The 27,612-nt window shown below is 36.9% G+C and overlaps 4 protein-coding genes across 11 annotated transcripts; 3 read left to right on the forward strand and 1 right to left on the reverse strand.

Annotated features, from left to right (window-relative positions):
- The first annotated feature begins 435 nt into the window (after positions 1-435).
- LOC140758172 (protein FAR1-RELATED SEQUENCE 5-like) lies at positions 436-4,102 on the forward strand. Of its 2 annotated transcripts, none has more exons than XM_073094257.1 (3): positions 436-2,658; positions 2,941-3,186; positions 3,457-4,102. In XM_073094257.1, exon 1 carries the CDS (start codon positions 678-680, stop codon positions 2,652-2,654), a length of 1,977 nt encoding a protein of 658 aa, XP_072950358.1. In that variant the 5' UTR covers positions 436-677; the 3' UTR covers positions 2,655-2,658; positions 2,941-3,186; positions 3,457-4,102. The 2 variants fall into 2 exon arrangements, with proteins under 2 accessions (XP_072950358.1, XP_072950357.1); XM_073094256.1 differs by having other exon boundaries at positions 3,089-3,186.
- A 2,032-nt stretch (positions 4,103-6,134) lies between these two features.
- On the forward strand, positions 6,135-11,320 carry LOC140758395 (PHD finger protein ALFIN-LIKE 8-like). 4 transcript variants are annotated; one of them, XR_012104102.1, is made up of 7 exons: positions 6,135-6,437; positions 6,545-6,577; positions 6,866-7,094; positions 8,773-8,896; positions 8,986-9,370; positions 10,168-10,280; positions 11,272-11,320. XR_012104102.1 is itself a non-coding variant. In XM_073094534.1 (5 exons), the coding sequence occupies exons 1-5, from the start codon at positions 6,335-6,337 to the stop codon at positions 9,259-9,261; spliced, it is 765 nt and encodes a 254-aa protein (XP_072950635.1). In that variant the 5' UTR covers positions 6,135-6,334; the 3' UTR covers positions 9,262-9,861. The 4 variants fall into 4 exon arrangements, 1 of the variants encoding a protein (XP_072950635.1); XR_012104101.1 differs by having other exon boundaries at positions 10,168-11,320; XR_012104103.1 differs by lacking the exons at positions 10,168-10,280; positions 11,272-11,320 and adding an exon at positions 9,590-9,861.
- A 67-nt stretch (positions 11,321-11,387) lies between these two features.
- LOC140758394 (putative clathrin assembly protein At1g33340) lies at positions 11,388-13,068 on the reverse strand. Of its 3 annotated transcripts, none has more exons than XM_073094531.1 (2): positions 12,752-13,068; positions 11,388-12,589 (listed from the first exon to the last, which is right to left on the reverse strand). In XM_073094531.1, exon 2 carries the CDS (start codon positions 12,561-12,563, stop codon positions 11,388-11,390), a length of 1,176 nt encoding a protein of 391 aa, XP_072950632.1. In that variant the 5' UTR covers positions 12,564-12,589; positions 12,752-13,068. The 3 variants fall into 3 exon arrangements, with proteins under 3 accessions (XP_072950632.1, XP_072950633.1, XP_072950634.1); XM_073094532.1 differs by having other exon boundaries at positions 11,388-12,630; XM_073094533.1 differs by having other exon boundaries at positions 11,388-12,345; positions 12,445-13,068.
- A 5,094-nt stretch (positions 13,069-18,162) lies between these two features.
- On the forward strand, positions 18,163-27,055 carry LOC140758513 (protein STICHEL-like). Of its 2 annotated transcripts, none has more exons than XM_073094710.1 (8): positions 18,163-18,276; positions 18,367-18,500; positions 18,988-21,052; positions 21,496-21,715; positions 22,557-23,129; positions 24,932-25,727; positions 26,311-26,380; positions 26,468-27,055. In XM_073094710.1, the coding sequence occupies exons 3-8, from the start codon at positions 19,076-19,078 to the stop codon at positions 26,564-26,566; spliced, it is 3,735 nt and encodes a 1,244-aa protein (XP_072950811.1). In that variant the 5' UTR covers positions 18,163-18,276; positions 18,367-18,500; positions 18,988-19,075; the 3' UTR covers positions 26,567-27,055. The 2 variants fall into 2 exon arrangements, with proteins under 2 accessions (XP_072950811.1, XP_072950813.1); XM_073094712.1 differs by having other exon boundaries at positions 19,073-21,052.
- Positions 27,056-27,612: the final 557 nt, after the last annotated feature.

Consider the following 27,612-nt stretch of genomic DNA (forward strand, 5'->3'; position numbering starts at 1 on the left):
TATGAATATCCGTAAAATGATCGAAGGATTTTAAGGTTGACGTCTAAAAACAAATATCAAGTGCGGAATTCATAATCACATTTTTAGTAGGATTAAAATTGTGAGTTATTATACGGGAAATCAAAATGTCAACGTATTGAAAAGATGAAAATTAAAATTCGTGACCATAGATATATGAAAATTAAAATTGGGTTATTTATAATTTAAAAAAAGGGATTTTTGTGTTTTTTCTTACAATTTTCTAACAAATAGTACCTTCTTCTTTTGATCCGCGACGAATGATAGAGAAAGTTGGGTTATCGGATTACCTCGATCGTGGCCGTCCAAAGTGTGGGCTCCTCTACTGGGCGGCCAAGATCCGTCCTCCTTTGAAGCCGGCACTGGTTAGTTAACTCCAAGTAGCGGAGCACGTGCCTACTCTCACAGTCTCCGCCATCGTTCTAGGGTTCCAACTCCTCCGCCCCCAAATCGATGGTGAAAGGCGCAAAAATCTCCCCAATTTGATCGGAAATTTTCATCGGAAGATCGCATTTGATAGAAGAGCTCGGGAGATAAGTACAATCCTATATTCTTCTCGTTTTGCCCCAATAATTTTGCTTTGATTTGCTCGCGAATTCCAAGATTTGAGTGGTAAAAAGAGGAGCTTTGTTTAGCTTCCGTTTGGTCTTCTAAGATCCATGGAGAATGTCACAACCCTAACCCCAACCATGGCCTTCGACTCCTCCGAAGTCGAAACCCTAATCCCAATCCAACCCCAAGAATCTCACCTCGATCAATCCATCACCGTCGAATCCACCTCCTCTCTGCTCGCCGTCCAATCGGATCCGGCGTTAGTATCTGCTCCGCCGGCGGATTACACCGGTGATCACCGGGATCCGGAGGTCGGCATGGAATTCGAGTCCCCAGACGCTGCCCGCGCCTTCTACTCCGCCTACGCAGACCGCATCGGCTTCCGCGTCCGCAACAGCAAGTCGTTCACCTCCCGAGTCGACGACACCGTGATCATGCGCCGCTTCGTGTGCTCGAAGCAAGGCCGGCCGACGAAAAAGGACCCCTTTGACCTCTCCAAGAAGCGCCGCAATCGCCTTTCCTCAAGGGAAGGCTGCAAAGCCATGCTCCAGGTCAACCGCCGGGAGAACGGCTCCTGGGGAGTGTCAAGATGTGTTCTTGAGCATTGCCACCCTCTCGGCGTAATGCAGAAGCCGTCCGTCACCACCCAGAAGAAGCTGACCAAGAAGCCATGGGAGCTTCTCGTTAGCTCTACTGTTGAAGTTCATCAAAACGGCCTTGGACCTGGCGGTGGTGTCGCACAGAGCTTGTTGGAGTACTTCAAACGGATGCAGGCAGAGAATCCGGCATTCTTTTATGCAATTCAGCTCGATCAGAGTAATTGTGTAGCCAATGTGTTTTGGGCGGACGCTAGGGCGAGGATGGCATATAGCTATTTTGGGGATGCAGTTGTGTTTGACATGACTTGCAAGAGAAATAAACGCATGGTGCCATTTGCGGTGTTCACTGGCATGAACCATCACAGACAGGTGATTGTGTTTGGGTGTGCTTTCATGACTGATGAGAGCGAGGATTCATTTTCTTGGCTTTTTGAAACATGGATGGCGCTGATGAGCAGGCGGAAGCCGGTGTCATTCACCACTGCCTATGATCATGTCCTGGAGGCGGCCGCACTGAATGTGTTCCCTGATGTGAGACATAGGTTCTGTAAAAGGGATATCTTTAGCAAGTGTAAGGAGAAGTTGAGTAATGTATACTCTGCGCACCCGTTGTTTAAGGTTGAGTTGAAAAAATGTGTAAATGAATCACAAAGCTTTGAAGAGTTTGAGTCAAGTTGGAAGATGTTGATGAATAGATATAATCTGGTAGACAATGGTTGGTTGCGAACACTATATGAGATTCGCCATAAATGGGTTCCTCTGTACCTTAAGGACAAGTTTTTTGGTGAACTCTTTGGGGCTCCGAAATTGGAAACAATGTACAAGTTCTTCCAACGGAATTCCATTACGACAACTACTCTGCGTGATCTGGTTACTCAGTTTGATAAGGCCATGGCAGGGCAATATGAGAAAGAAATTCAGGCTGACTTCACATCCAGTAATACTAGACCTGTTCTAAAGACTCCATTGCCAATAGAAAAACAAGCATCAGAAATATACACGAGAACAATGTTCTCCTTTTTTCAGGATGAACTGGCTGAGTCCTCAAGCTTTATGACAGAGAAACTTGAGGATGGTGTGACCAGCAAATTTCGTGTGACTAAAGTTGAGAATGCTAGTAAAACATACATGATCCAATATAATGCTGAAGAGAAGAGCATAATTTGTAACTGTTGCCAGTTTGAGTATACAGGCATTCTGTGCAGGCATGTGTGCAGAGTTTTGACAGTACTTGGCTTTCTTTCACTTCCTGACAGTTATATTTTAAAAAGGTGGACAAAGAATGCCAAGAGTAGTATCTTGTCAATAGTTCCAAGCAATAGTAAAAAACCCTTAAATTGGAGGTGCAATGATCTTTGTCGTGATGCCATTAGATTTGCTGAAGAGGGTGCAACTTCTGCGGTGATATATAAGGTTGCTAAGGGAGCATTACAGAAGGCTTTTGCAGAAGTTTTTTCTGCAAAGAGAGGTTCTTCATTATTATGACCAGGTATGATGATGTTTCCAGCTAGATGGCCATATTCTATTTTGTAGCTGCTATATATGGGAGTATTATTGTGAGGTTTGAGAATTTATAGAGCCGAAGCATAATAGTTTGGCAATGACTTCATAGTTTAGCTGATATAGCATTAAACTCAGAAGTTTCCTTTATCATCTAACGTTAGCCATACTCTTTTTAAAGGATTTGATTGCCATGTAACCTTAATCTCTATGATTAAGTTTTCTAGGCAATGCATTAATGGGTGTTTAAGCATGTACTGTTCTATGCCAGTGATGAGGAGTTTGCTGGTGCAGAATGGTACGCCTGTGGGATGACTGGTGTTGGGGATCACAATATCTTACTACATACACTTCTTATTTAGCAGTTAGTTATGACTGCTTATATATGTTTCTGAAGTTCTTCCAGGAAATTTCTGCAGGTAGTTGAGACCTTTTCCATATTTCCTGGTTATGAAGATGTAGCTTCCAATGGTCACCTGGTCGTGTTTGCGTGCACCTGAATACTGGAGTTAATCATGTAAGATTATAACTGAACATGCATTGTCAGATGAATCTTTTCCTTTTAATAATTCCGTCCACGTAAAACAGTCTTCATCAGCACTTGTTTGTTACCTACCTGATTGCCAATTTATTGAAGATTTTGTTTTTAGGATTGACGTTCTTTACCCAGGGAACCTGAGTCTGTTCATTTCTTCATATTGATATATGGACCCATTTGTATGTACATGTGTTTTTATCCACACATCAATATATATGTATAAGTATTGATTATTTTCTATTCATTCAGTGATCTTTTTCAACTTGCAAATGGCTGTTATTGACGCATAACTTGAAATTTGTGGAGACCCATGGGTGAAGACTAAAGAAGAGGCAGTCGGCTGTAAATATCAGAACCTCAAAATTTTACTGTTAATGGTTCCAGCTTCAGTCCCCGTGGCCCAACTGTCTGATGCTGAATTGCCGATACCCCAGAGGCACATGCAAGTAACGGCAAATGATAGCATGGAAAGTTGCAATTCCTCATATTCAGAATGGAGATTCATAGTCCTCATAGCCACCGACTCTTTGGGGATGGCTTCTAAAGAATCTAAACTACTAATCTTTTGACACTGGGTGCCTCTGAAGCTGTGGCTTGTTCGATTGGGTTTACAGAGGACCATAACATCTAAAAAATTGCAGATTCACCAAATTATGGTAATGGAACATCAAAATTTGTGGCTTCAGATCAAAATTCAGGGGCATTATCTGGAGTACTCTGGATTCTTTTCTGATAGATATAAAGGCCGCCGTCAGAGTGGTCTACTCTATATTCTTGATATTCAACAGTGCACTAAGGATCCTCTAGTGAATTTTTATTTGGATTATATATTGTATGTTCTGAACCCTACACAATGAGATATCTGAAGGACTTGAAAGTAACTGTTATCTTCTCATGCTTACAGTCCTTTGGTGTGCAATCATCAATTTTCGTTTCTAAGTTTTGAATTTTCACTTTTTTTATTATCCTCGGTTCTTTCGAGACTTATTTAGAAGAAGATTCAGTATTTAGATTACTGATTACTTCCCTCTTTCTTTGTTATGACATAAATCCTGGAATGTGTTCGAGCATGAAGTGTTGTAGATTTCAGAGTAGTAAAAATTATAAGTACTCCTCTTGCAGCTTGATCTTGATCATTAAGCACAGTTTTTGACATAGTAAAAGCTCGAGGGCTCGTGGGTTATGTTTGTTTAAAGCTCGGCTCGATTAGACTCGATTAAGCTCGATATTATAGTAGACTAGCAGTATATATCAATATAAAATATAAAATATGTTATATATGGTCACATGAATTATTAGAATTTTATGTTAATTATTTATTTGTATCATTGTATGCATGTATGAGCTAAGTGTACCTTATAGAATTTATATTTTTCTTATTGTTTCGCTTTCAAAATTTCTTTTAATCAATATTAGTCTTCAGGACATCAAGCCCTAGTGAGCCGATTGAGCTATCGAGCCGAGCTTGAGCCTTATCGAGCTGAAGGTGAGCCTAGCCGAGTCATATTTTCAACCTTTAGATGGAAAATTTTCTAATCGAGCCGAGCAGAGCTAATTCCTGATGCCTGCATGTTTACACCCCTAATAATAGGTATGATTAATTGTGGGGATATTTCAAACGAGACATTCCATTTTTTTAGCAATTTTCTAATTAATACCCCATATTTAAGGATTTTATAACTTGTACTCTTCATTTCCAATATAACTTTCATATAGCACTTTACTGGTATTTGACTAATTACTATTAACTACAGTATATGATTTATGTAACTGTACTAATTAAATTCGTAAAATGCTCTTAGAAATTTTTTAATTTAAACCCAAATTTTAAAGTCATATCTCACCTGAATAAGAAGCAATTTTGTGAATCTAACCACCCTATCCATCCCAGCTTTGTCAATTACTATTCTACTCTTAAAATTTATCACTTCAATTGACTATAATTTTAATTATTTTCTCTCTTTTCTTTATCCTTTTTATCTATTCATTAGAAAAAGTATTTCAATAATCACATCAAGTGTAATAATTGTACCACTATATTAGTTTACAACCACAATAGCAGCACTCTTATGCAACTTTAATTAATAAGCATAACTAAACTAAGCATGAAAGGTACTTAGTAATCATAAATGAGTACCCCCTAACAGAACAATCACTGGGTTGATACATTTTTATTTGAAAAAGGTTAGATTTTACTTAATTTAAAGTGTTATTATTTAAAATTAGAGTGAAAAATAAGAGTTCAAATTTCAAAATCTTCAAAGGTCAAGGTAAGTGTTAATACAAAAAATAACCAAAAAAAGGGTGTTATTTGAAAAAAAATCCTCTATTTATTTATTTATTAATGCTGGCATAACTATAAGCCAGTGATGTTTGACTTCAGACTTCATAGGCATTGGATAGACCCCATTTGTGGGGCCCTCTCTGCGCTGACCTGGTACTCCCCCCTATCCAATTTTATTCCTCGTTCTGGTCTCAGCCAATCCCACACTGCCACGCAATCTTCGAAGGGCGAACATACTATATTTAAGCAAATTTATCATTCGAACCCTGTCCTTTTTCATTATTTAGAAACTATGCTCTGCCTTCTTCGTAAAGCCAGCAGAAGAAATTTGTTTGAATTATTGTAGGGTTTAATTTGAAATAAGTTACCTATTTTAGAAATGTCAGGGTTGTATGGGTTAAATTCCAAGAGATTTCCGGAGCGGTGAGCAGACCGCCATTGCCTAGTAGGCGTTCCTTTAGCGTAGTATAGCAAAACGTGATCCCCTCACCGTCCGTAAGCATACACTCCGCTTTGTGGAGTTTGTTCACAGATCGAACCAGGTCACGTGACCAAACGACACGGGCACACGACAACGAACGGCAACCGTCGAAACTAATAAAAAATAAAACCGAAGGAAAGAAGAAATAAAAGGGGGGGAAAATTTAGAGGAAAAGAAATCCTTTAAAAACCCTCTCTTTTCTCGTCCCTCCCAGCTCCTACTTCTAATCTATCTCTTTCTCCTTCCTCCATTCTCCAATTCGTTGGAGAAAACCCTGTATCTAACTCTAATCTCGCTCTTTTCTAGGGTTTCGAGGGCGAATTCTGTGCGCTCTCTCACTTTCTTGCTTCTTGCAGTGGGACATGGATGGGGGTGGGGGTGGTGGCTACAATCCGCGGACGCCGGAGGAGGTCTTTAGGGATTTCAGAGCAAGAAGAGCTGGAATGATCAAAGCCCTCACTACTGGTTACTACATCTCTCTCTCTCTCTCTCTTGGTTGTTGGATTTTTTTGAGGTTTTGTTGGTTTGTTTTGGTTCGTAAGGGTTTCTTTTGGTTGTTAATCTTGGTGCAGATGTCGAGAAGTTCTACCAGCAGTGCGATCCCGGTGAGTTTTATCCTTCTCTCTCTCTATTTCCTTAGTTCTTGGAAATAAAAATATAAAAATGTGATTTTGGAGTGCTCTCTGTCTTCCTTTGGAAAGTGGCTTTCCTTGCTGGAAGTAAACTATGTAGGAGTTTGTGAGTAGTGAGATGGTTGGTAATTGATTAAAGGATCATTCTTTCCTTTTTTTTGCTGTTCATTTAATTTACTCAAAAGTTACTTTATTGTGATCTGTGATGATTCCTGTCGTGGTTGTGCCATTGGATTGCTGAGGGAATTTTACTGCTTGTAGAGAAGGAGAATTTGTGTCTGTACGGACTTCCTAATGAGACTTGGGAAGTGAACTTGCCTGCGGAGGAAGTGCCTCCTGAGCTTCCAGAGCCGGCATTAGGGATTAATTTTGCTCGTGACGGGATGGATGAAAAAGATTGGTTGTCACTAGTTGCAGTTCACAGTGATGCTTGGTTACTGGCTGTTGCCTTTTACTTTGGAGCACGTTTTGGATTTGATAAGGAATCCAGGTACTTCTTTTGTTATTTTGTGTTATTAAGGAGATAAATTGCCCTTCTTTGAGAAGCACATACTTATTTAGCTTATGTTACCGTTTGTGTATCAATGCTTTTGTTAGGTACACTTGGTAATGCAATATGTTGACTACAAAAGTTATGCAGATGGATATAACTTTAATTCACTATCCTTATTTCTTGATTAGATAATATGGTTGAATTGTTCCCTCTGTTGAACTTAGTGCTAGTTGCCAACAATTCACGATGAGACTTTGCATTAGTTTGTTTCTTGATGGTTCCTTTTTCTGGTTGCTTCTGTTGTTTTAGGTTTCGGTTGACTACTTATTCCATGGGCCATAAGCTGATATGTGATTGATTGTTCAAATAGTTATTAACTTTATATTTGAGCATGTGATGTGAGATAAAACTTGTACACTTTGTTCTTTTGTATTATTAGACTAATTAGGATGGCTGCCCATAAAATAGTGAATCCTGAAAATTATGTGGGAAATGATAATACTGGAAGTGAACAATGATTATTTTTCTATCCTGTAATAAAGATGGGTGTAATTTCTTCAAGTATGGGCTAACTTGCACCCCGTGCTTGCCTGCGAGGTGGCAGCAAGATGGACTAATTAGCACCCATGCTTTCCACTGATATATTGAATGCTTTAGCATGGTTTGAAGTTTAGTCCAAAACCAAGATGCTTTGCTGAGATGTTTCGCTGGAACATTTCACATTTCGGTCCTATCCAATCCAAAACAAGCATGACAACCTAGTAAAATTTTTTTAATGTATGTTTCTATTTTAAGTTGGATTTGACTTGAATCCAAATTGTACTAACTCAATATAAATCTGATTACTTAAATGCTATTAGATTTTGTGTGATGCATTGAAAAATAAGATAAATGAGACTATTTATTAAAAGAAGTCCGAAACACATACAATTAAACTGACTAAAAAGTTTCATTTCTTAACCAAGATGAAATCAAAACTGAAACTGAAACTTTGAACTATGACTATTAGTGATAGTTCTCACTTGATGTACTGTTAACTAGCATTTTGTTCTCCCAGTTTTTTATGTGTCCTAATAGTTAATAATCCCTGCTTTTGCGGCTTTCCTATGCTGTTGATCTGTAGTGCTGTTTGTGCATTCTAAAGAACAAGTAATTTCCTTACTAATTGAATGTTGATTTGTAGTTAATCTTTAATATCTATGGTGCAATGCATAGTTATCACTACTAAAATGCTAGTCTCTTAAGTAATTGGGAATTGAAATATGAGATGACAATCACAGAGGTTCATTTGGAGGTGAGCAATCTTCCCATGAGTGTCAACTGCTATGTTGCATCAGATCTGGCTAAAGATTCAACAATTGCAGTTGCATCAATCCGGATGTTATAGTACTGTTCCACAAATAGTATCCCTTCTGCCTATTTATAACCTCATTTGAATCTTAAAATTTCAATATGATGCTATTCACCGCGAGATGTAGTGGTTTTATCTGCCTGCACAACTCTTATATAAAGCCAGATGATGACATTGCTTAAAGGAGAGTCCTATTTATCTGCATTGTTGCCAAAAAGCATTATTGGAGCAGCAAATATATTCTTCTTTAATATCCGAGTGCCAAGAGGCATAGATTTAGACTCAGATGCTTTACTTGTTTTACCTTGTGATCTATAATTGCAGGAAGCGTCTCTTCAACATGATTAATGGTCTTCCCACCATATATGAGGTTGTGACGGGAACTTCTAGGAAGCAGTCAAAAGAAAAAACCCCTAATAGCAGCAAGAGCAACAAATCAGGCTCCAAAGTTAGTAGTTTACAACTTATTTTTATCCACTTTCAAATACTGTATCAATTAACATTTTATCTGCTTTTGTTGAACAATTTTACTTTTAGCAATCACGGCAGTTAGATTCCCACCCTAAGGCCTCAAAGTTGCCACCAAAAGAGGAGGAAGAGAGTCAAGGAGAGGATGAGGAGGATGAGGAAGAGCACGGGAATACTTTGTGCGGTGCTTGTGGAGACAATTATGCAAATGATGAGTTCTGGATTTGCTGTGATATATGTGAAAAATGGTTCCATGGTAAATGTGTAAAGATCACTCCTGCCAGGGCAGAGCATATCAAGCAATACAAGTGTCCTGGTTGCAGTAACAAGAGGGCCAGAGCTTGAAATGTCTGGAGAGCTTGTGGTTTATGCCTTAACTATGGATCTTAAGAAACTTAAGGGAGGAGAACCATTTTGGATGCTGCAGCCTTGGAGTCTGCATGCGTGTCATCATGTCAGTTTAAAACTAGTTTAGAGTTTAGTTTGTGTTTTATTGGACTTACTTTTTTGTTGACTGATGATGTCTATTTAGTTTATTGTGTCTCCTTGACGTTAACAAACTGTAACAGGTGCTTTAGCTCCCTCAGCTTTTCTAATAGGCTGCTTCTTTAGTACACCACTATGTGCTGTGTCTGGATCAGTGATCTTAAGTCAGCTATCTGTAATGTTGTAGGATAGCGATCGAAGGAAGTGAATCAAAAGAACCCCAGTGGCTGCACCTTGATGTTTTGGATATTCCTTTAAATGCTTTGATCTACTTGTGGTGTAAAGATGTCTCTTTGTGAAGGAGCAGGGACATGGAAGATAATTTAGCGTCACTTCCATTAGGCATTACAGATCTCATTGTCAAGTTGTTCCTTTTATTGTTTTATTGTATACTAGTACAAGGGATTGAGCTGATAGTATATGTGTTGATATCATGAAAGCAATGTATTCATTTTCTTTTAGATCTGTAAAGTTGGTCCTTTATTGATGGTTTGGCTCCTGGAGCTTTTAGGTTGACTGGTTTAGGTACCTTATAGAGATTAGTCAGGGTAGTGTATGAGAAACTGAGGAAACAGAAAAGAAAACTTTTCACTATTTTGATGCATAGTTGTGATGCCTTGACTAACACCGTCATTTTATGACTGATTTTTATACTACAGAATGTGACTAGTCTGTTGAGAAGCTTAAATGTTTTTCTTTTTCCAATTACAACAGTGTATGATTTCTTTCGCGCGCATTGTAATTATGTCAAAGTCTTTTCTGTAGGTTATCCATTATCATTATGCTGAGAAAGAGATGAATGTCAGTCTACCAGCAAATGGATGTCCTTGAAAGAAAAAGACATGGGGCCATCTAATTGCTGGTTGCTATGTACAAAGGTGTGCGGTTCCCTTGATAAATTTCTTGTTCATATCTTTGACATTTTTGGATTCCTTATTGTCAGAACTTTATTATGCCTTGTTCATTATATATATATTTTACTAAGTAATTAGATTGTATATGTTGGAAGATGGCCTACCTCATACAGTAGGAAGCATGGCATCACATGGTCTGTCGCTGCAAATGGTTTGGATATCTCTTCCCTATTGGAGTCATTGACTGTATATTTGATTCTCATATCTTTGTCTTCTCTATTGTGAAAAGTTCATGTACAAAACTCCCTCAAGAATATAAGAAATCCAATCCACATTTGAAGTGCAAATCATCATACACGATACATTTCAAACATCTCAAAATCTAAGTTGGATTTGGTCATCTCTTTATAATGTGGGCCCAGTTCCACCCTGTCCAAGAAGTTAATTGATTCAATCATTGAGTTCCACCATAATGATGTAACAACTTTGTAGATCAGTGATATGCTTCTGTGATCATTGAGGCTTTGACATTGGTAATATTAAGAAAATAAGAGTTATTTGAACATACGTTGGAATTTCATCTTTCCTGGATGTTCCATATTTAATTGCTTTTATTATTATTATTATTATTATTATTATTATTATTATTATTGGTAGAAAGGCAAATTACATCGAAAAGGGCACAAAAATACTTCGGGTATTTAGACGAATACTCTGAGTATCCTTATACAGGGTTGCTAACTGATCATATAAGAACAACAGTTATGTGAGCTACCGAGATTGGCTAATCAATCTTGATCATATATATTTGAATTCCTCAGAAAAATATATATATAACATTGAATCATAACATCTTATAGGCAATCTTCAGAACAATATATATATATATAACATTTCAGGAGATGAGAAGGAAAGTTGTTGCCAAATCAAGCATTATTTATTGAGCAAATAACATGTTACTATGGTTGAAAGAATATCAGTATTAATAGCAATTACAAAACCACCTCCATAACAGGAAGAAAACAAAACAAGTTACAGAAGCCAGCAAAAGGAAGCCAAAGAAAGCCATATATACTTCAGAGAACTATTATTTTGGTCTAGAGCTCAGACGAGAGAAGCCCATATTTTGGGCTATAACAGCGCCGTCGCTTGTCTGGTCGGCGAATTATTCTCTTTGGTGACTATATTATCAGCAGCTCCTACTGAACGAACATTAGATTCTGCAAATGAGAAGTCTGAAGTTTGTGAGTCTTCTTCATCAAACTCAACCCAAACCGTGCTTATCGTAGTCTCCAACCTTCCTGAAAACAGATTGTTTTGATCGATTGCAGCTTCTTCTCTTGCTATTTTACCTTCTTTTATCCTGTCATCCTCAGGGGCTGCTGAAGGCTGAAGGTTGCGTCCAGTTGGTAAGAACTGTTCCATTGCTGAGATATTGGAGAGAGTAATGATCTTAACAAAAGGGTACTCCAGACTCTTGCCCACAATGCTTCTCTTGCAATTGTGATAGAATTCTTGAAGGTTGGTTGTTTGGGTGCATGCTTTCTCGAGGATGTTGAGGGCTGGAACTCTTAAAGCTTTGTGGAGGTCAAAGGAAGATCTCACCATATCTTCTATTCCCTCGCGGAAGCTCTCATAAACTCGAAAGCTTTCTCTCAAGATAATGCTGATCGCCGACTGAATTACCTGGCCAGAGCTTGAAATATCAATAAGTGAACAATCTAAGACGCGATCAAGAAGGTCTTGGCACTTTGAGAGCCTAAAAATCAACAATTCGATGACTTCTTCTTCGTAAGATTGCGATATGATGATGGAAGATGGCCTACTTGGCTCCAGATTGCCAGCTTGATTTATGAACCAACCCATCCTCTCTTCAAGAAACGATGAGTAGCTTCGGAGAAAGGCATGCAAGTCATCGGAATGGTCCAAGCACCATGAGAGATCCACCCTGAGGTTCCTCGATGACCACAGGTTGCGTAAATCCTGCTCAAAGTACCGATCGCCTCCACGAAGGAGACGGTGAAGTAACACAAGACATTTGAGAGCAACCATCGGTTCCCGCATGCTATCAAGTCGAATGGAAATCCTTCTAGACAAGAAAGTGATCGACCCAGGAGCGTTTGAGACGAGGAAAAGGATTTCATGCACATACTTATCGTCTATGGACAAGTCATGGCGATCGGTGCACCTTAAAATGGCGGTCTCGATGTTGGTGAGGATGCTCCGGTCGGTGGTTGCAGCTTTGCTAATGGTGGTATGATCCATGAATGTGCCAAGAGCTGCCCAAAGCTTACTCTTCACCTTCATCACTCTACACTGTCAGCTTCCAAGTTCTGAAAAGGGAGAGAGAGAGAGAGAGAAACAGAAAGAGAAGCTGCATGAGATTCATACATGCATACACTCATCATCAAGAAGAAAAAAAAAAGATTAGCCTTAAGGTCTAGAGTTGCACAAAGAGGTTCTTAAAGTAATTAATACTTGAGCATTGCTCGTACCGTGAGGGAAAGAGCTCATGTCGTCTTCACCAGAAATAGTGGATGTGTTATTTTGGACCAAGAAATGTGTTGTTTGTCTTATGACTTGAGGAAAAGGTGTAAGGCAGTAAAGCTTCCACTTTGAGATACTTGTAATCATATTCCAAGGTCAACCCTTTGTGGGCTTCATTGGTGGGAGAATCACATCCTCTAGGAATAGGGTTCCTCATGCATTAACATCTTCCTCCATTGGCAACCTTCTAATGGGTTTGACTCTCTGCAAAGCACTCCTCTTTCTCCCTGGATGCCCACATCAACATCAACAACTGCTTGTGGGGGAATGAAGGGGAACAAAGTTGAAGTTGTTTACTTCCAACTTGAGAGTAGAAGTAGCACAAAAGTTGGTCATACTATTCCCCCCTTCCATAATCTTTACAATCTATATTTCTCCTCCCTCCCTCCCCCCCCCCCCCCCCACCCCCCCCCCCCCCCCCCCCCCCCCCCCTCTCTCTCTCTCTCTCTCTCTCTCTCTTCTTTATCCATCTTTATGATGTGCCATGTGAACATGTTTAACACTATAAGTAGTAGACTCTTTGTCATGCATACTTGATTTATAACACTACAAAGGTAGCATTTGTGAGAGGTTTGAAAAACTTTGGACTTTGAATTATCTTGCTTAGAAAACATCGTGTCGACATGTTTTTTTTTCTTCTCTTCTTTTTCCTTTCCTTTCCTTGAGATAAAGAACATATTATGCTGTTCCCTACTTTGAATTGTTCCTCTGATGGTCTTCGTGATATGCGTTTTTTTTTTTTGGTACACAACGAAATGCATTGCAGGTGGTTCGACCAATCGCATTGCGAAAGGTGTCATCGGAATAGGGAGATGACTTAATATGTCGTGACGAGAAAAGGAATTCATGAGAAAGAAAGGTGTCAAGATAGATAAAGAGAGGAGGTAGGATTCTTGCCATGAAAAAGGTCCACCAAGGTTCATTTCAAGTGCATTCGCCTGAAAGCTACTTTGACATGTTCTTTATAATGTGATAGCTAATGTGGATGAGATAAAGGTTGGTGAAAATTTATGAAAAGATTCAGATAATATATTAGGAGAAAGCAAAATATTCGAGTCATGCATTGTTTCTAGGTGCCAACTTTGATTAATTCTACTCTCAACATGCCCTTTGAAGAACTTGGTTAGTGACATAAGTGGTAATACTCCAAGTGGAGCCAGGAACTTGTCAACAAAAATGTTTTGGTGATCTCCAATCATGCTACATATACATACAAGCATTATGATACTTAATTAGAATCAAGATATGTAATTTCTAGCTTAATTAGAATCAAGATATAGAAGATATAATCTCTGTAATGCTTATACATGAAGAATCATAAGTTTTACCCTTCTTTTTACATTGAATCATTATTCCAGGAAACAATAATTTTACTACAAATGAATGCAGTACTTCAAAACATATGATTTTCACATGAGCTTTTTACACTTATATTCTTGAATTTCATGTGTTAACTCCTTATTAACTTTACCCTTTTTCATATATTATAGTTAGATGTCAATATAGTATCAGTAAGTGATTCTTGCTAAGAAATTTCAACTACTATAAAGCCACACTAAATTGCTTTTAATTTCCTAATGTAATTGAATCTGATTCTTTGGTAAAGTTGCACCCACTTGACGTTTTTTTAATGTACTCTTCAGAAGCTATGGAGCACACACACACACAGTGTATCCCCTAGGCTTTTGATGATTAAAATAACTACTCTTTTTTTTTTTCCCCTATGACATGAAACAAGAAGATAATATTAAGTGGGGGCCCTATTCCTAATGGTGCTTCACTAGAGGCCACTAAGACAAGGTTCCATCAAACAGGGCTCCTCTCCTTTAGTCATGTCAAACATTTATCTTCTAACCTTCAGAATGTTCTTTTGGCACTAGAGTCTCAAGAATAAACTAATTAAACAAAAATCTTATAATTTGTTGGAAATTATAGTCTTAGTATTTTTTTTTTATATTAAAAGTTCTACAAGGGTAAGCTTACTGAGTATAATCAAGTCACTTACACTTCCATTATTAGTATAAACTTAATGCTAAAGTTTCTGCCAAGCTTTCTTTAATCTAAATGCACATCAATCTCTGTTATCTTAAACATGAGATAACTTGATGATTTAGATGATATTGCATTAGCAGCATATTCACCTTGAATTGCACTTATAAACTGATATCTTAGGTATCATCCAAAGGAATAAGAGAGGTATAATCTTTATTTTATATGCTTAAATTTCTTCTTCTTCTTTTTTAAAAAAACTTTCTTCACCAAGAGAGGAATCAAGAAACCAGATGTATCATGATCACAAAAAGAACATTATTTTTTTCTTCTCTTATTTGGAGATAAAACAACTTCTAACCCTGCAATAATTAAGAAAACTACAGAAGATAGTCAACTACTGATAGAGGTTTAAAAAAAAAAAGGAAAATTCTCATAAGTGAATGAACATGCACAGATATGTAAGCTCACATGGTGCTAGAAAGGCTATATGCATACTAAATCTCTAATCTGAATATATTTCCTTGTCTTCTTCCACTGATCTGATCTCATATAGTGACTAAAGAAAGGTTCTTAATATTTTTGTGAGATTGCCTCATGTCAAGGAGACATGCATGCATGCATGTGAAACCAAAAGGCTCAATGTCTCATAGACAATAATTGTCAATAGGGGGACATATATAGCTCAGGCCAAGAAAGCTACTGCAAAGCCTCATGATCATCTTTGTCCTTCATATGCATCCAAGTCAAAGTTTCTTCATTTACTTGTCTTTATATGATATCCATTTATTGAATTCAGAAAGGAGAAAATTAAAGGGTTCAAAGCATCTACTTTTTATTTTTTATTATTTTATATATTTGAAATGCTTAATGGCAAGACTACTGCCTATGCTCTTTGTTTCTAAAGAAAATTTCAGATCAGAAGCATTTTTCACCTCAATAAGAATTGGAAAAAGGTTGGAACTAATGCAAACAAATACTCAAATAATGATTTATATTTATATATGATCCAAGTTCTAGAAAAAGATCTACCCATCTCTAGATGTCTCTAAGGGAAAAAATTATAATTTACCCTTATATAGTTTGGCCTGATTTCAACCTACATTTTTGCATGTCAAAAAGAAAAACTACATCTACACATACAATGTGTAAAAGTATTATTAAATTTTTAGTTTATGGATCCCATGAAGTATCCTTTTCAAGGGCTAAAATGGGTTAATATGCAGCATCTTAACTTTCACTTTAATTAAGTGGATGCCTCAGTATATTCTCTCAACCTTTCATGAAAAGAAAAGAGGAAAAATATAAGCCTTTTATTTTTTACATTAAATTTTTTTATTTAACACTATAATGTTCTATTTTAAAATACACAAATCAAACACCTCTTTTTTAACCTATATGTGGTCTACAAGGGCTGAATTTTGGAAATAAACCTAATAATTCAAATTCGTATTGTAATACACGCTACTATTTTACGTCGTAAGTAAGTAATTAAATGACCAAACTCCTTCTATTATCATCAAACCAGACTGTATTTTTGTAAGGGTAATTAAGTTTTTTTATATTTTTATTAACGGTTAACCGACATAACGACTTAGTGGGGTTACATATTTAAGTTTAAAATATAGGGATTTTTATAAATCACATATTATATTTTACCTATTTTGTGATTCGCACTCTGTCTTTGGGGATTTTATAACGCGACCCCTCATTTTTTCTATAATGTTCATTTAGCACATCAACATTACTTTAGCTAACTGACATTAACCATGTTATATAGTTTATGTGACTCTAGTTCAAAGATTATTAAAATACCTTTAAAAAGTTATGACCTAATCTAAATCCCCACAAAATCCTTTTTTCCCAAATTAAACTTTAAACCCACAAAATCTAAATTCTCTTATCTATAATTATAATATCAAAACCCAAAACTCACAACCCACAAAAATCCCCCAAAATTCCTACCACATACAAGCTTTAGAAGCTTCCCCAACTTTACTTATTTTTCTTATCTCTTTAGCTCAAATCCCTCTTTTTTTTTTCTCTCCATCTTTTCTTAAATTTTCTTCATCTCTCTCTCTATCTTTAAGGTCACAAGCAACAAAATCGGCTTGGCGTTTGCGGAGCTCTAAGATCTCCATAGTTTAGAGTTTGGAAGCTCTAAGATTGGTTTGGCATTTAGGTGATGTTATTTATGGTTTGAGAAAAAGCAACAAGTACGGATGCTCATGTTATGAATAAAATTAGAGATAAGTACAAAGGTAATTTAGAAATGTTATAAATTACATAGTAGATTATAACAGAATATTCTCTTTCTGGTATCATTCAGTTTGATTATAGTTAGCTTAAGTTAACTCAAGGTGTTAAATAAATATTATAGAGAAAAGGAGGGATCGTGTTATAAAATTTTCAAAGACTAGATGTGAATCATAAAATATACAAAATATAGGGTGTGATTTATAAAAATCTCTAAAATATATATAAGAGCAAATTAACATCGGACCAAATTATAATTTACTCCTTCTCTAATTGAAAGAGAATTCCATACTAGTACTAGCAAAAGTACAAGCTTAAGCCACACTATAAGCACACTAAAAAGGGTGAGAGGATGAGTTGTAGAATAATATGGCACATGAGTGTATGCCCCATGCAGCATCAATCTGAGTCATGGATAACATTAATCTCTGCTTTAATAGTGGTGCCCAACTTCTCTCATGGCCTTGGGGGCCATGCAAGAAGAATGAGTCCAATTGCATGAAGGGCAAAGATGTAATCTTGCCAGATTCTTGAGCTCCATTCTTTGAGCATTTGATTCATTCCAAATGGAACTTGGCCACCATCTTGCAAGGACATGGATAAAGTCCATAATGGTAGGGAATATAAATTAATGAACTCAGATTGGATAATGTTTGTGGATAATTATTTCCATTTGTAGGCCCTAATGCTGATGTGAACCTAATTTAAGATTTTATCAGAGGTAATTAGTAATGTTACAGACTTTTTTTTAATATTTATTAGAGAAATAAATGGAATATTTAAGATTTTATGGCAAGTAGGAATATTGGTATTCGAATTTGGTGCCTCTTTCAACTTCAGAGTATGATCATTAAAGACAAATATCATAACAAAATCCCCAAAAATAAAATAGAAATAAAAGAGAAAAGAAAGAGAGATGATTTGGGCATTTAAACAATGTTATTACCAAAATCTAGTGAGAAATTCTCGTTAGGGGTGAAAAGGAAAAGGGGAAATTTGGTGAGAATCTCGGCGGATTTGGGGGGAAAGTTTTAATTTCGGCGCGTGCGGGGGGGCGCCAGCTCAAAACCCTAAAATTAATAATTAATACCATAAAACCAAAGCATCCACATGCTCTCCACTGTAAAAAAATTTCCACCATTCCAAGATCTCTTCTTTCGTCTCTCTCTCTCTCTCTCTCGCTCTCGATCACATTTGTTTCTTTTCTCTCAATTCGGGAGATTTTTAGGTAATTTTCCTCTCAAAAGGTGCCTCCTTTTCTTCTCCTACCGCTTGATCATTTGAAAAAAAAAATTGATCTTTTGGTGCTACAATGCAGGAGGTTTTCGGCTTCATTTGTTGCTGAATCGAAAACCCATTTCGGTTTCTGATGGCTGTGCATGGGTGGGTGATGCTTTTCTGATTCAATGTGGTTGGTGGCGGTGGTGAACGTTGCTGCTTGTGGTTGCTCTGGTGCGTAATTTGCAATGCCCATTCCGTTTTTTTTTTTGGATAATTACTCTGGGGAAATTTCTACGTTTAATTTCATGTCAACTACCGAAAGATTTCTTCATGTGGTCCTAATTATGATAATTTTGTTACTCTTGGACCTTAGTAGTATGTAATCAGTGATAAGATCCAAACGTATGTTTCATGTACTTGAACTTGGTATGCCGCCCCACCAATCATTTTGGTGGCTTGGCATTGTATCCTGTGCTAAATCAGCATGATGTTGTGCATTTTATTTGGATCTTCATGAATACTACTTCTATGGATCTTATGAGTCTTAACAATGAATCTGAATTAGGGACGGTTTTAATTCCTATCTTCAGACATCATCATTTTCTTTCCATTATGATCGCTCATAGCTAGGAGATGGTGACTTCTTCTATATCTTTTTTTCATACTTTGACCCTATTTTTAACTTTTATCGTCTGATAATGTAACAATTTCTGTATAGGTACATAGCTGAGTGAAGGTGCTATCTTTGTGCACGAATTACATTTTTTTTGTCTAAACCTGTGTTTCTCTTGTGGTTGTTGGAGATAATGGTGGAAGGTTGTGTTGGTCCGAGTGAGCTTCACTTGAAGAAGGAGCTTACTGCCCTCCAGAAAGCACGCTTCTTACGTGACCCTGAAACATGTTCATCTTGGAGGTCCCCTTTGAGTTCTAAATCTCTTGCTGCAACTTCCACTGTTTTATCTGGAAATGGTGTTGGAGGGAACAAAAAGAAAAAAGGTAGTGCGGAGTCTCTTGTGTTACCTCTGAGAAGTGAAAACAAAAGGAAAAAAGTTTATCTCTATAATTGGAGGCATCATTCTAGCAAATCTAGTGACAGTGGAATAAAGTTAGATGAGGATAGCTTGCAAGTATCAGTTGCTGGAAGTCCAGAAAGTGTAAGCAGTCCTCAGGATGTAGAATCCAAGAGTGACACATATCTTGAAGTTCCTATGAACATTTACAACATTGAAGGCTCGAATTCTGAGACTTCAGTCAAAAGAACTGTTAGAAGGTTGAGAAGAAGGTCAATTTTGGAGAAAAAAGCAACTAAGCGTTTGGTGAACCAAAAGTTGGTGGATCTCCCATCCAGCTCCTTAGGAATTATTAACTCAGATGATCAGTCTGATGATACTGAGAATTGCACCTCTGAGGATATACGCCAGTTGACTCATGAACTTGCACGAAAAGCTGGTTACCTTTCTCACTCTGCGTCACCGCTCTTCTCTGGATCTGGATGTGGCAATTGGTCAAATTCCTCCAAGATCCTGAAAACTGCTAGAAGAGAGGAGTCATCTCATTCTTGTACTCCTGCATCAACTAGCTCCTATTATAGATATGGATGCCGGAAACCGAGTACTGTCGGTTCATCAGATGGAACTACTTCTTTTGATGGCGATGAATCGGATCAACCAGCTCTACCAAGGACTCAAGGATGTGGTCCTTGTTATTGGTCAAAGAGAACTAAAGATAGGGGATGTGGAGGTTGTTATTCTCCTTCTCTATCTGATACTTTAAGGAGAAAAGGCAGTAGCATTCTTTGTGGTAGCCAGAAATTGTATAATAAGAAGAGGTCATCTGATTTCAACAAACAAAAGTATCCGGAGAAATCTTCTCAAGGAATACCTCTACTGGTTAATAGCTGTGATGGAGGTCGTTCAGCATTAGATTCAGCAAGCGATGAGCTTTCTACTAACTTTGGGGAACTTGATTTGGAAGCACAGAGCCGGTTGGATGGAAGGAGATGGTCAAGCTGTAAAAGCCAGGAGGGAATGGAACTAGCCACACGCGGAGGATTTGATTCAGAGATGCGAGAAGAGAGAAGCTTGAGCCAAAAGTATAGACCAAAGTCCTTTGATGAGATAATTGGCCAGAAAATTGTTGCTCAGTCACTTAGTAATGCCATCTCAAGAGGAAGAATAGCACCTGCATATTTGTTTCAAGGTCCTCGTGGGACAGGGAAAACATCAAGTGCAAGAGTATTTGCAGCAGCACTAAGTTGTCTGGCTGTTGAGGAGAACAAACCGTGTGGATTTTGCAAGGAGTGTACTGACATTTTCAGTGGAAATGCAGCAGATTTGGTTGAAGTTGATGCTACCAACAAGAATGGAATGGACAGAATTAGGTACCTACTGAAAAATATTTCAGCAGCTACAACTTACTCACGATACAAAATTTTTGTCATTGATGAGTGCCACATGGTATCTTCCAAAATGTGGTCAACATTTGTAAAATTTATTGATGAGCCATTACCACGTGTTGTCTTCATATTCATAACAATCAATCCAGACAACTTGCCACGTGCCATCACATCACGGTGTCAAAAGTACACATTCTCCAAACTTAAGGATATTGATATAGTGTGTCGGCTGAGAAAAATTTCTCTTGAGGAAAAGCTTGACGTTGAAATGGATGCTTTAAATTTAGTTGCTATGAATTCAGATGGATCATTAAGGGATGCAGAAACCATGTTAGACCAACTGAGTTTGCTGGGCAGAAAGATAACCACTTCTCTTGTAAATGATCTAGTAAGTTTGTTCTCCAAATTCTTTACTAATTACATTTATAGCTCCTTTCCTTTACATCATTAGACTCAAGATACCACTTAGTTGTTGCTTATTTGGAAGCCTTTTGTATTAGCTTAACTAGCGGCCAAGCCTGCAGTGAGTGATAATGACCTGATATATGGATAATTGGCAAGGTAATCAAATCCTAGAATATTAGTGATGGTTCAACATGGTGGGGGCTACTTAATTAATTGATAGATTCTTGATAGAACATTTTTTTAGCTAAGATACTGATTTGCCAATATGTGTTATTTTATTACAAATACCCACTGATTTATTTATCTTAATCTTCCAAAAAACAAGATTTGTTGAGTTACTTTCTGGACGGAGCTTAAGATGGTTCTCAGTAGGTGCACATGTTGTTCTGCAGTATTTCTCACACTGTGTATAATATAAAACTCCAGGTTGGTGTTGTCTCAGATGAGAAGTTACTTGACCTTCTGGAGATGGCTATGTCTTCAGACACTGCTGAAACAGTAAAAAGATCCAGAGATTTGATGGATTCTGGTGTTGATCCAATGGCATTGATGTCTCAGTTAGCTGGGCTGATAATGGACATTATTGCCGGCACTCACCGGTTAGCCAACTCTAGATGCAGTGGTACAGCACTTTGTGGGCGAAGTTGTGAGTACTTCCATCATACTACATGCTTTCTTCCCTAAACTTAGTGCTTTTTAAAATAGTGCATTACGTACTAGGGATCTCATCCTGTTAACTGCTTCCATTATTTGTGATGTCTGATGCATAATCTCACAGGGGCATGTTTACAGAAAAGGGTGTAGTTAAACTTTTTATTATGTTTATATGCATTTTCTTTTTTTTTCCTATTTTTTCCTTTTTCGAGGGTTAGGTTGGGGTGGGGTGGTGGTTGTTTGTTGTTGATGAGCCTGTCAGGTGCAGACATTTGTCCATGTAGTGCTGCTTTTGGATGCTGAGTTTGTCATCCTAAAATGAGTTTTGATTCGATCATTCATCGGATCTTCTAGAGGAATAATCCTATTAAAAACCAATCTTGAAGATGTTAATAAGATGCTTCTGATGGTTGCCACATTAGTTCATTCGTTTTGGAGCTTGAGAAGTTCTGTGACAATAGCTTTATCTTCCACAAATTTCTGCTGCGCAGAAATGCCAGTTTATTAAAGATGTAATTGATTGCTTTATTTCCTCATAATCATTGATGGTGCTGATCTGCAAGCTATTGACTGTTCCTACCTGACACTTTCTATCTTGCAGTAATTGAGATGCAAGATTTTTTGTCTTTAGTTTACAAATCTTAACCTGCTCTTTCTATCCATGGCCGAGTTCAGCTGTATGCTTATACTCTTTTATCAAATAGCAATATTCAAGTTCTTATTCCATTTGTGTACTTCTTTGGTTATACACTTATATAATTGTCTGTTGGCATTAATATTCTGGGATAACTGAGCTCCCATATATTTTCCTTTCCTGTGGGTATCTTCTGTAGTGACTGAAGCTGAGTTGGAGAGACTGCAACAAGCATTAAAGATTCTTTCTGATGCTGAAAAGCAGCTGAGGCTTTCGAGTGAGCGATCTACATGGTTTACTGCAGCTCTACTACAGCTTGGTGGTCAGAATTCAGAAGTAAATCAATCAAACAGTAGCAGCAAACAGAGTGCTAAAAAGACTAATGATAGTGCAACAGAAATAGTCAGAAACTCCTCTGTTGGCAGGAACTCTTCTCATCCTTTACACATGTTTCAGGAAACAAAATCAACTTTGGATTCTGTAGCAACCAACGGGCGTTCAAGCCCCAATGGTCTTTCTTCGTCATATAGGATGCAGACAAATGAGAAAGATTGTGAAGTGTTTTCTGCAAACTTTAGATCTACTGATAAAACCATACTAGATTCTGCTCGGATAAGTGAATGTGAATCTTCTGAGAAGAGAACTGTCAAATGTTCAAACCCAGACAAACTAGCTGAAATTTGGAGAAGGTGCATTGAGAGATGCCATTCGAGGACATTAAGGCAATTGCTTTCTGATCATGGAAGGCTAATATCAATCAACGGAAGTGAAGGTAATATTTACTTCAATCCTATTAGCTATTGCCTGCTGCCAGTAGATTTTACATGTAGATGACCTTATTAAGTTTTTTTTTTTTTGCCTGTTCAATCACACTTCTATTGCTTCATCATCTTTGTACCTGTCCTTGGGAATATATTTAGTTCTTGACGATCAACAATCATGCTTTTTATGTTATCTATTACCATCTTTTATTAGTATGTGGTCAATAATATAATTGTAAATCATATTTTGGATCTACAGAGTAAGAGTGTATGAGTGAGGACATTAGTTCACCCGGTGGCTGCTTTCTTATTTTATTTTATTTATTACAGATAAAGAGAATCTCCTTTATTACTTAATCAAGTCATGATTTGATTGGCTCAGTAATTCCTATTGTGGACAATGTTTGAATCAATGTATTCAAGATGAGTGCCATGAGTGCCCTATTGTAGATTTTAGAGGCATTTAATCTAATGGAATTATGTATCAGACAGTGGATCATGGGATTGCTTTTCTCAATTCCTTATGATATTAAACTAGTGTACAAATTTTAGAAGAACTATAAATGGAAATAGAGAATAATTTATGTTGATGAAGGTGCAAATCATAAACTAAAGATACATATTTGCACTTTCTACATCAAAAAAGTATACTTGGGCATCCCTAGTTGAGTCCCACATGCATACACATGCAGATAATGTCTTGATCTCTATAACCACTTATCATCTTTAGATACTTCTACTTACCGTACATGTGCTATGCTCATATAATCGTCGTGCAACTTAATCAATCTTACAAGAGAGGGTTGCATTTTCTTCTCTTCTTGCTCTCTAAATTCATAAGGAGGTGAACATTACTTGAAGTATGAAATAATTCAGCGACATACTTATTTGTAATTATGAAGTAGAAATCTCTAAGGGGGACTAATGTTGTTGTACAAACAATTTATAGAAATAAGCAACTATGGTCGTGCCAATATTGGTACAAGGCGTGCCAGTTGCACACATTTATAATAAAATTTTTAGAATATCTAGATAAATTTTTGGGTCTTCAGTTTGTCGATATTTGATTTTTGATTTAAATATATGGATTAAAACCTGCATTATAGTGTTTTATTTTTAGATTATTTTTATAAACAACCTATTTTATTAAAAATAAAGTAACAGTTAAATATAAATATTATTTAACACATAATATGAGTGAATACATTTATTAAAACTATTATTAATGATTGAACATTTAAATTATGATTAAATATTTTATAATAATTGAACATATAATAACATTCAATATATAATGTTAATTGATAGTAATTTAATAATTAAAACTAATATTTAGTTGAATGTAGTATGATGAGGGAATCAAATATTTTATTTATTGGTATAAGAATAATACGAGAATGTTGTACTAAATACTGTCGATAATTTTTAAAACTCATCTACTAATAGTATTGTTTGTTATAATGTTTCATATAGTTTTCATACAAATAGGAATTTTGTAATTCTTCTATAAATATTGAACATGCACAGGGACTAAAGTCAATTTGATGATTATTGATGAAAATAGAAATTTTTTAATAAAAAATATACCTAGATGCTGTGCTGGACAACAGGGAGCGTGTTGACCTGCACGACCATCCTTGGAAAGAAGTATGATAACATCACTGTCCAAATGACAAATTGCACATCATCTTGGATAATTGCTATACCTTTCCTTAAGCTCTTTTTATACATTAACTTTGATGTCACTTCTCTTTCACTTGTGCCATTATGACCTTCCTTCATAAATAGGAGTTTCACCACCTACTATTTTCAGGTGCCTTAATTGCTCTGGTAGCATTTGAAGATGGTAATATAAAGTGTAGAGCTGAGAGATTCTTGAGCAGTATCACAAATTCAATGGAGATGGTCTTGAGACAACGCGTGGAAGTTAGAATAAGCCTAAACCCTGACATTTTTTCTGAGGGACTAGGACAAGAGCAAGAATCTCAAGCGAACAACCTGGCAGAAAAGCTAAGATGCTTGGACAAAGAAAGAAGAGTACAATCTGAGTTATTGACTGGGTCATCCAATACTGACAGAGTCAAGGGATCCTCTAACTTGCCTAGGGGAAGTTTGGACAATTCAGAAAGAACGCTGCAGAGAGCACTTGAAAAATGTGACAACCTTCGCACAGCAGGTGAACGCTTTCTGGTTGCTGGTGTCCCCATGCTCCTTTCTGAAGGAAACAGTGGAGAACCTAGCACCAGACTAGATGAAGTTTCTGCGCAAACGACAAAGGCAGCAGCTATTGATGAGCAAAGGCTGGAGAGTGCATGGCTCCAAGCTGCGGAGAAGTATACACCTGGATTGGTAAGTTGTTTGAAACCTGAGAAGAATCAAGTTCTGCCACAAAATGGCCTTTGTCACAATCAAAATAAGTCATCCGTATCACTTGATGAATCCTCAAATCATTGGGAAGATGAGTTGAATCATGAGATCAAAGCTTTAAAAATTAGTCATAATCATGGATGCCAGAAAGATCAAACAGGAGTAAGAACCAACGGATATGCCATTTCACCAAGTTTGTTGCATAGCAACAGCTACAAAGCCAATTTTGACCAAGAGAACTTGTAAGTTTTCATTACTTCTTGCAGTCTTCATTAAAGCTGCTGCATCATTTATTTCATCATTCATTTAGCTCTCAAAGAATGCTGATTAATCTAGTGCTGAATTCCAATTAACGTCTTGGGTCTATTGAGCTTCCATGAAATTCTCATAATCATCTTGGTAATACATAGACAGCCAGTTTTGCTCTTTTGCTCTCCATTAAATTTATGCCTTGAGGTTTTAAGATCTGATATGTTAGAATTGTCAACCGTAAGTCTTTTCCTAATGTTTGTCCATGCGTAATAATTTAAGGATTAGGGTTTACTTGACAGGAATTCACTAGTGTTATTGTTGTCTATTGATCTAAATATCAGATAGTGCTAGATCCTGGCATTTGTAGACAAGTTAGCAGGTTGAAGACCTACTCATTGGGCCTGGCTTATTTTGGCTTATGTAATGAGTGAGCTCCTTTTTCAAAATCAAGAATTAAATATCGTCTCCCAGTGCAAACTGTAATCATCCAGTTTTCAACAGATTTCAGTACCATCTCCTATTTATCCTCACTTATTTTACTTACCTGGGTTTAAACTGTGGTGAATTTTACAGAGGTTATGAGTCTGGACCTGGTTGCAATGGTTTCTTTTGTTGGAAAACACACAATTCACATGAAAGAAAGGTAGGAAACTAAAGTTTGTTGCTCGATCTATATCTTTCAATCACACCATAAGACTAGCAACTTGACCAATTTCTTTGCCAATATCAGATGACGAAAGGAGTGCGTGTAAGATCAAGAAAGTCCCGCCGTCTTTCATTGTTTGGACAATGTGGGAAGTCAAAAGCAGAAAGCAGATTCAAGAAATGACTGAAGAAACAGAGGAGTTCAGGCCTCAAAATGCATCAAAATTTCTGTACATGCTCCACAAATCCATTCTTCTAGTATAGAGCTAATTGCTTTCCATTTGCTAGTTTTGAGGTCCTCTGGTGCAAAAGTAAAGCCTCCCATGTTCTCTCTTGAGGTTTGGCCATTTCCAATGGTGGGTGAATAATAGAATAATAGAGTTAGTAAGAAGGCTACTTGAAGATAATCTATACAAGTTCTTGTGGGTGATGTGGTTAGAAATTTAATGAGAACATAAGACACTAGCAAGCTGGAAATAGATGCCATCACAGTTGAAATTCATATATATTTCAGATGAAATCTTTTGTTTTCCTGTGTCTGGTGCACTGAGCATATGCAGTCCCTGCCTTTGGCTTGCTCTCTTATACATGCATGTCATGTTCTATTCAATATGTGACAGATTGAGACCATGTAAGTAATTTTGGAATCTGTGAGGATGATTAATTACCTAATCAATACATAGATGAGTGTAATCCTTTGTTCAAATATGTATCAAAATGAAGGTAAAACTTATAAATAGTTCAAAAAAGAATCAACATGCAGTCATGCAGAAGTCTTTTCAATTTATTTTTTTCATGAGTAGGTATTAGTTCAGAGACATAGTTGTTAAGCCTACATTTTGGTCATATTATAACTTAAGCCTTCACTTTATTAACAGATATTCAACAGGATAGAATACTAAGTAGAATGTTTCCTTAATTTCAAATGATATTTTTATGTTCACCTAAATTACTCTCAACTCTTTTTTCTAATATGATCTTTTCAAGTTTTGATTCTATGGTTAAGTTAACTTAATGGTTGGATTAGATTATATCCGTCTTATGTTATGAGACTTGATACTATTTATCAAATTAAGGACTCTATCTATAGCAGACGAGGCCCTTAAGCTATGTAGATTAATCAATAAGCAAACGGTGTTCGAACGGCATAATCTTTGTTTCTTTTTCTTTATTTTTCTTGCATTTTATGGTAGATAGATGATGAGTAATTATTCACTAATTGTACTAGTA

The sequence above is a fragment of the Typha angustifolia genome, chromosome 3 (genome assembly GCF_048772165.1).
Source record: "Typha angustifolia cultivar Huaian chromosome 3, ASM4877216v1, whole genome shotgun sequence".
Taxonomy (NCBI): domain Eukaryota; kingdom Viridiplantae; phylum Streptophyta; class Magnoliopsida; order Poales; family Typhaceae; genus Typha; species Typha angustifolia.

Excerpts from the sequence above, each read along its gene's own strand:
- LOC140758172 (XM_073094257.1), top strand. The coding sequence starts at position 678 with ATGGAGAATGTCACAACCCTAACCCCAACCATGGCCTTCGACTCCTCC.
- LOC140758395 (XM_073094534.1), top strand. The coding sequence starts at position 6,335 with ATGGATGGGGGTGGGGGTGGTGGCTACAATCCGCGGACGCCGGAGGAG. Across the intron at positions 7,095-8,772 it reads GGATTTGATAAGGAATCCAG|GAAGCGTCTCTTCAACATGA; the intron begins GTACTTCTTTTG and ends CTATAATTGCAG. Across the intron at positions 8,897-8,985 it reads GCAACAAATCAGGCTCCAAA|CAATCACGGCAGTTAGATTC; the intron begins GTTAGTAGTTTA and ends TTTTACTTTTAG.
- LOC140758394 (XM_073094531.1), bottom strand. The coding sequence starts at position 12,563 with ATGAAGGTGAAGAGTAAGCTTTGGGCAGCTCTTGGCACATTCATGGAT.
- LOC140758513 (XM_073094710.1), top strand. The coding sequence starts at position 19,076 with ATGGTGGAAGGTTGTGTTGGTCCGAGTGAGCTTCACTTGAAGAAGGAG. Across the intron at positions 21,053-21,495 it reads CTTCTCTTGTAAATGATCTA|GTTGGTGTTGTCTCAGATGA; the intron begins GTAAGTTTGTTC and ends ATAAAACTCCAG. Across the intron at positions 25,728-26,310 it reads AATTTTGACCAAGAGAACTT|AGGTTATGAGTCTGGACCTG; the intron begins GTAAGTTTTCAT and ends TGAATTTTACAG.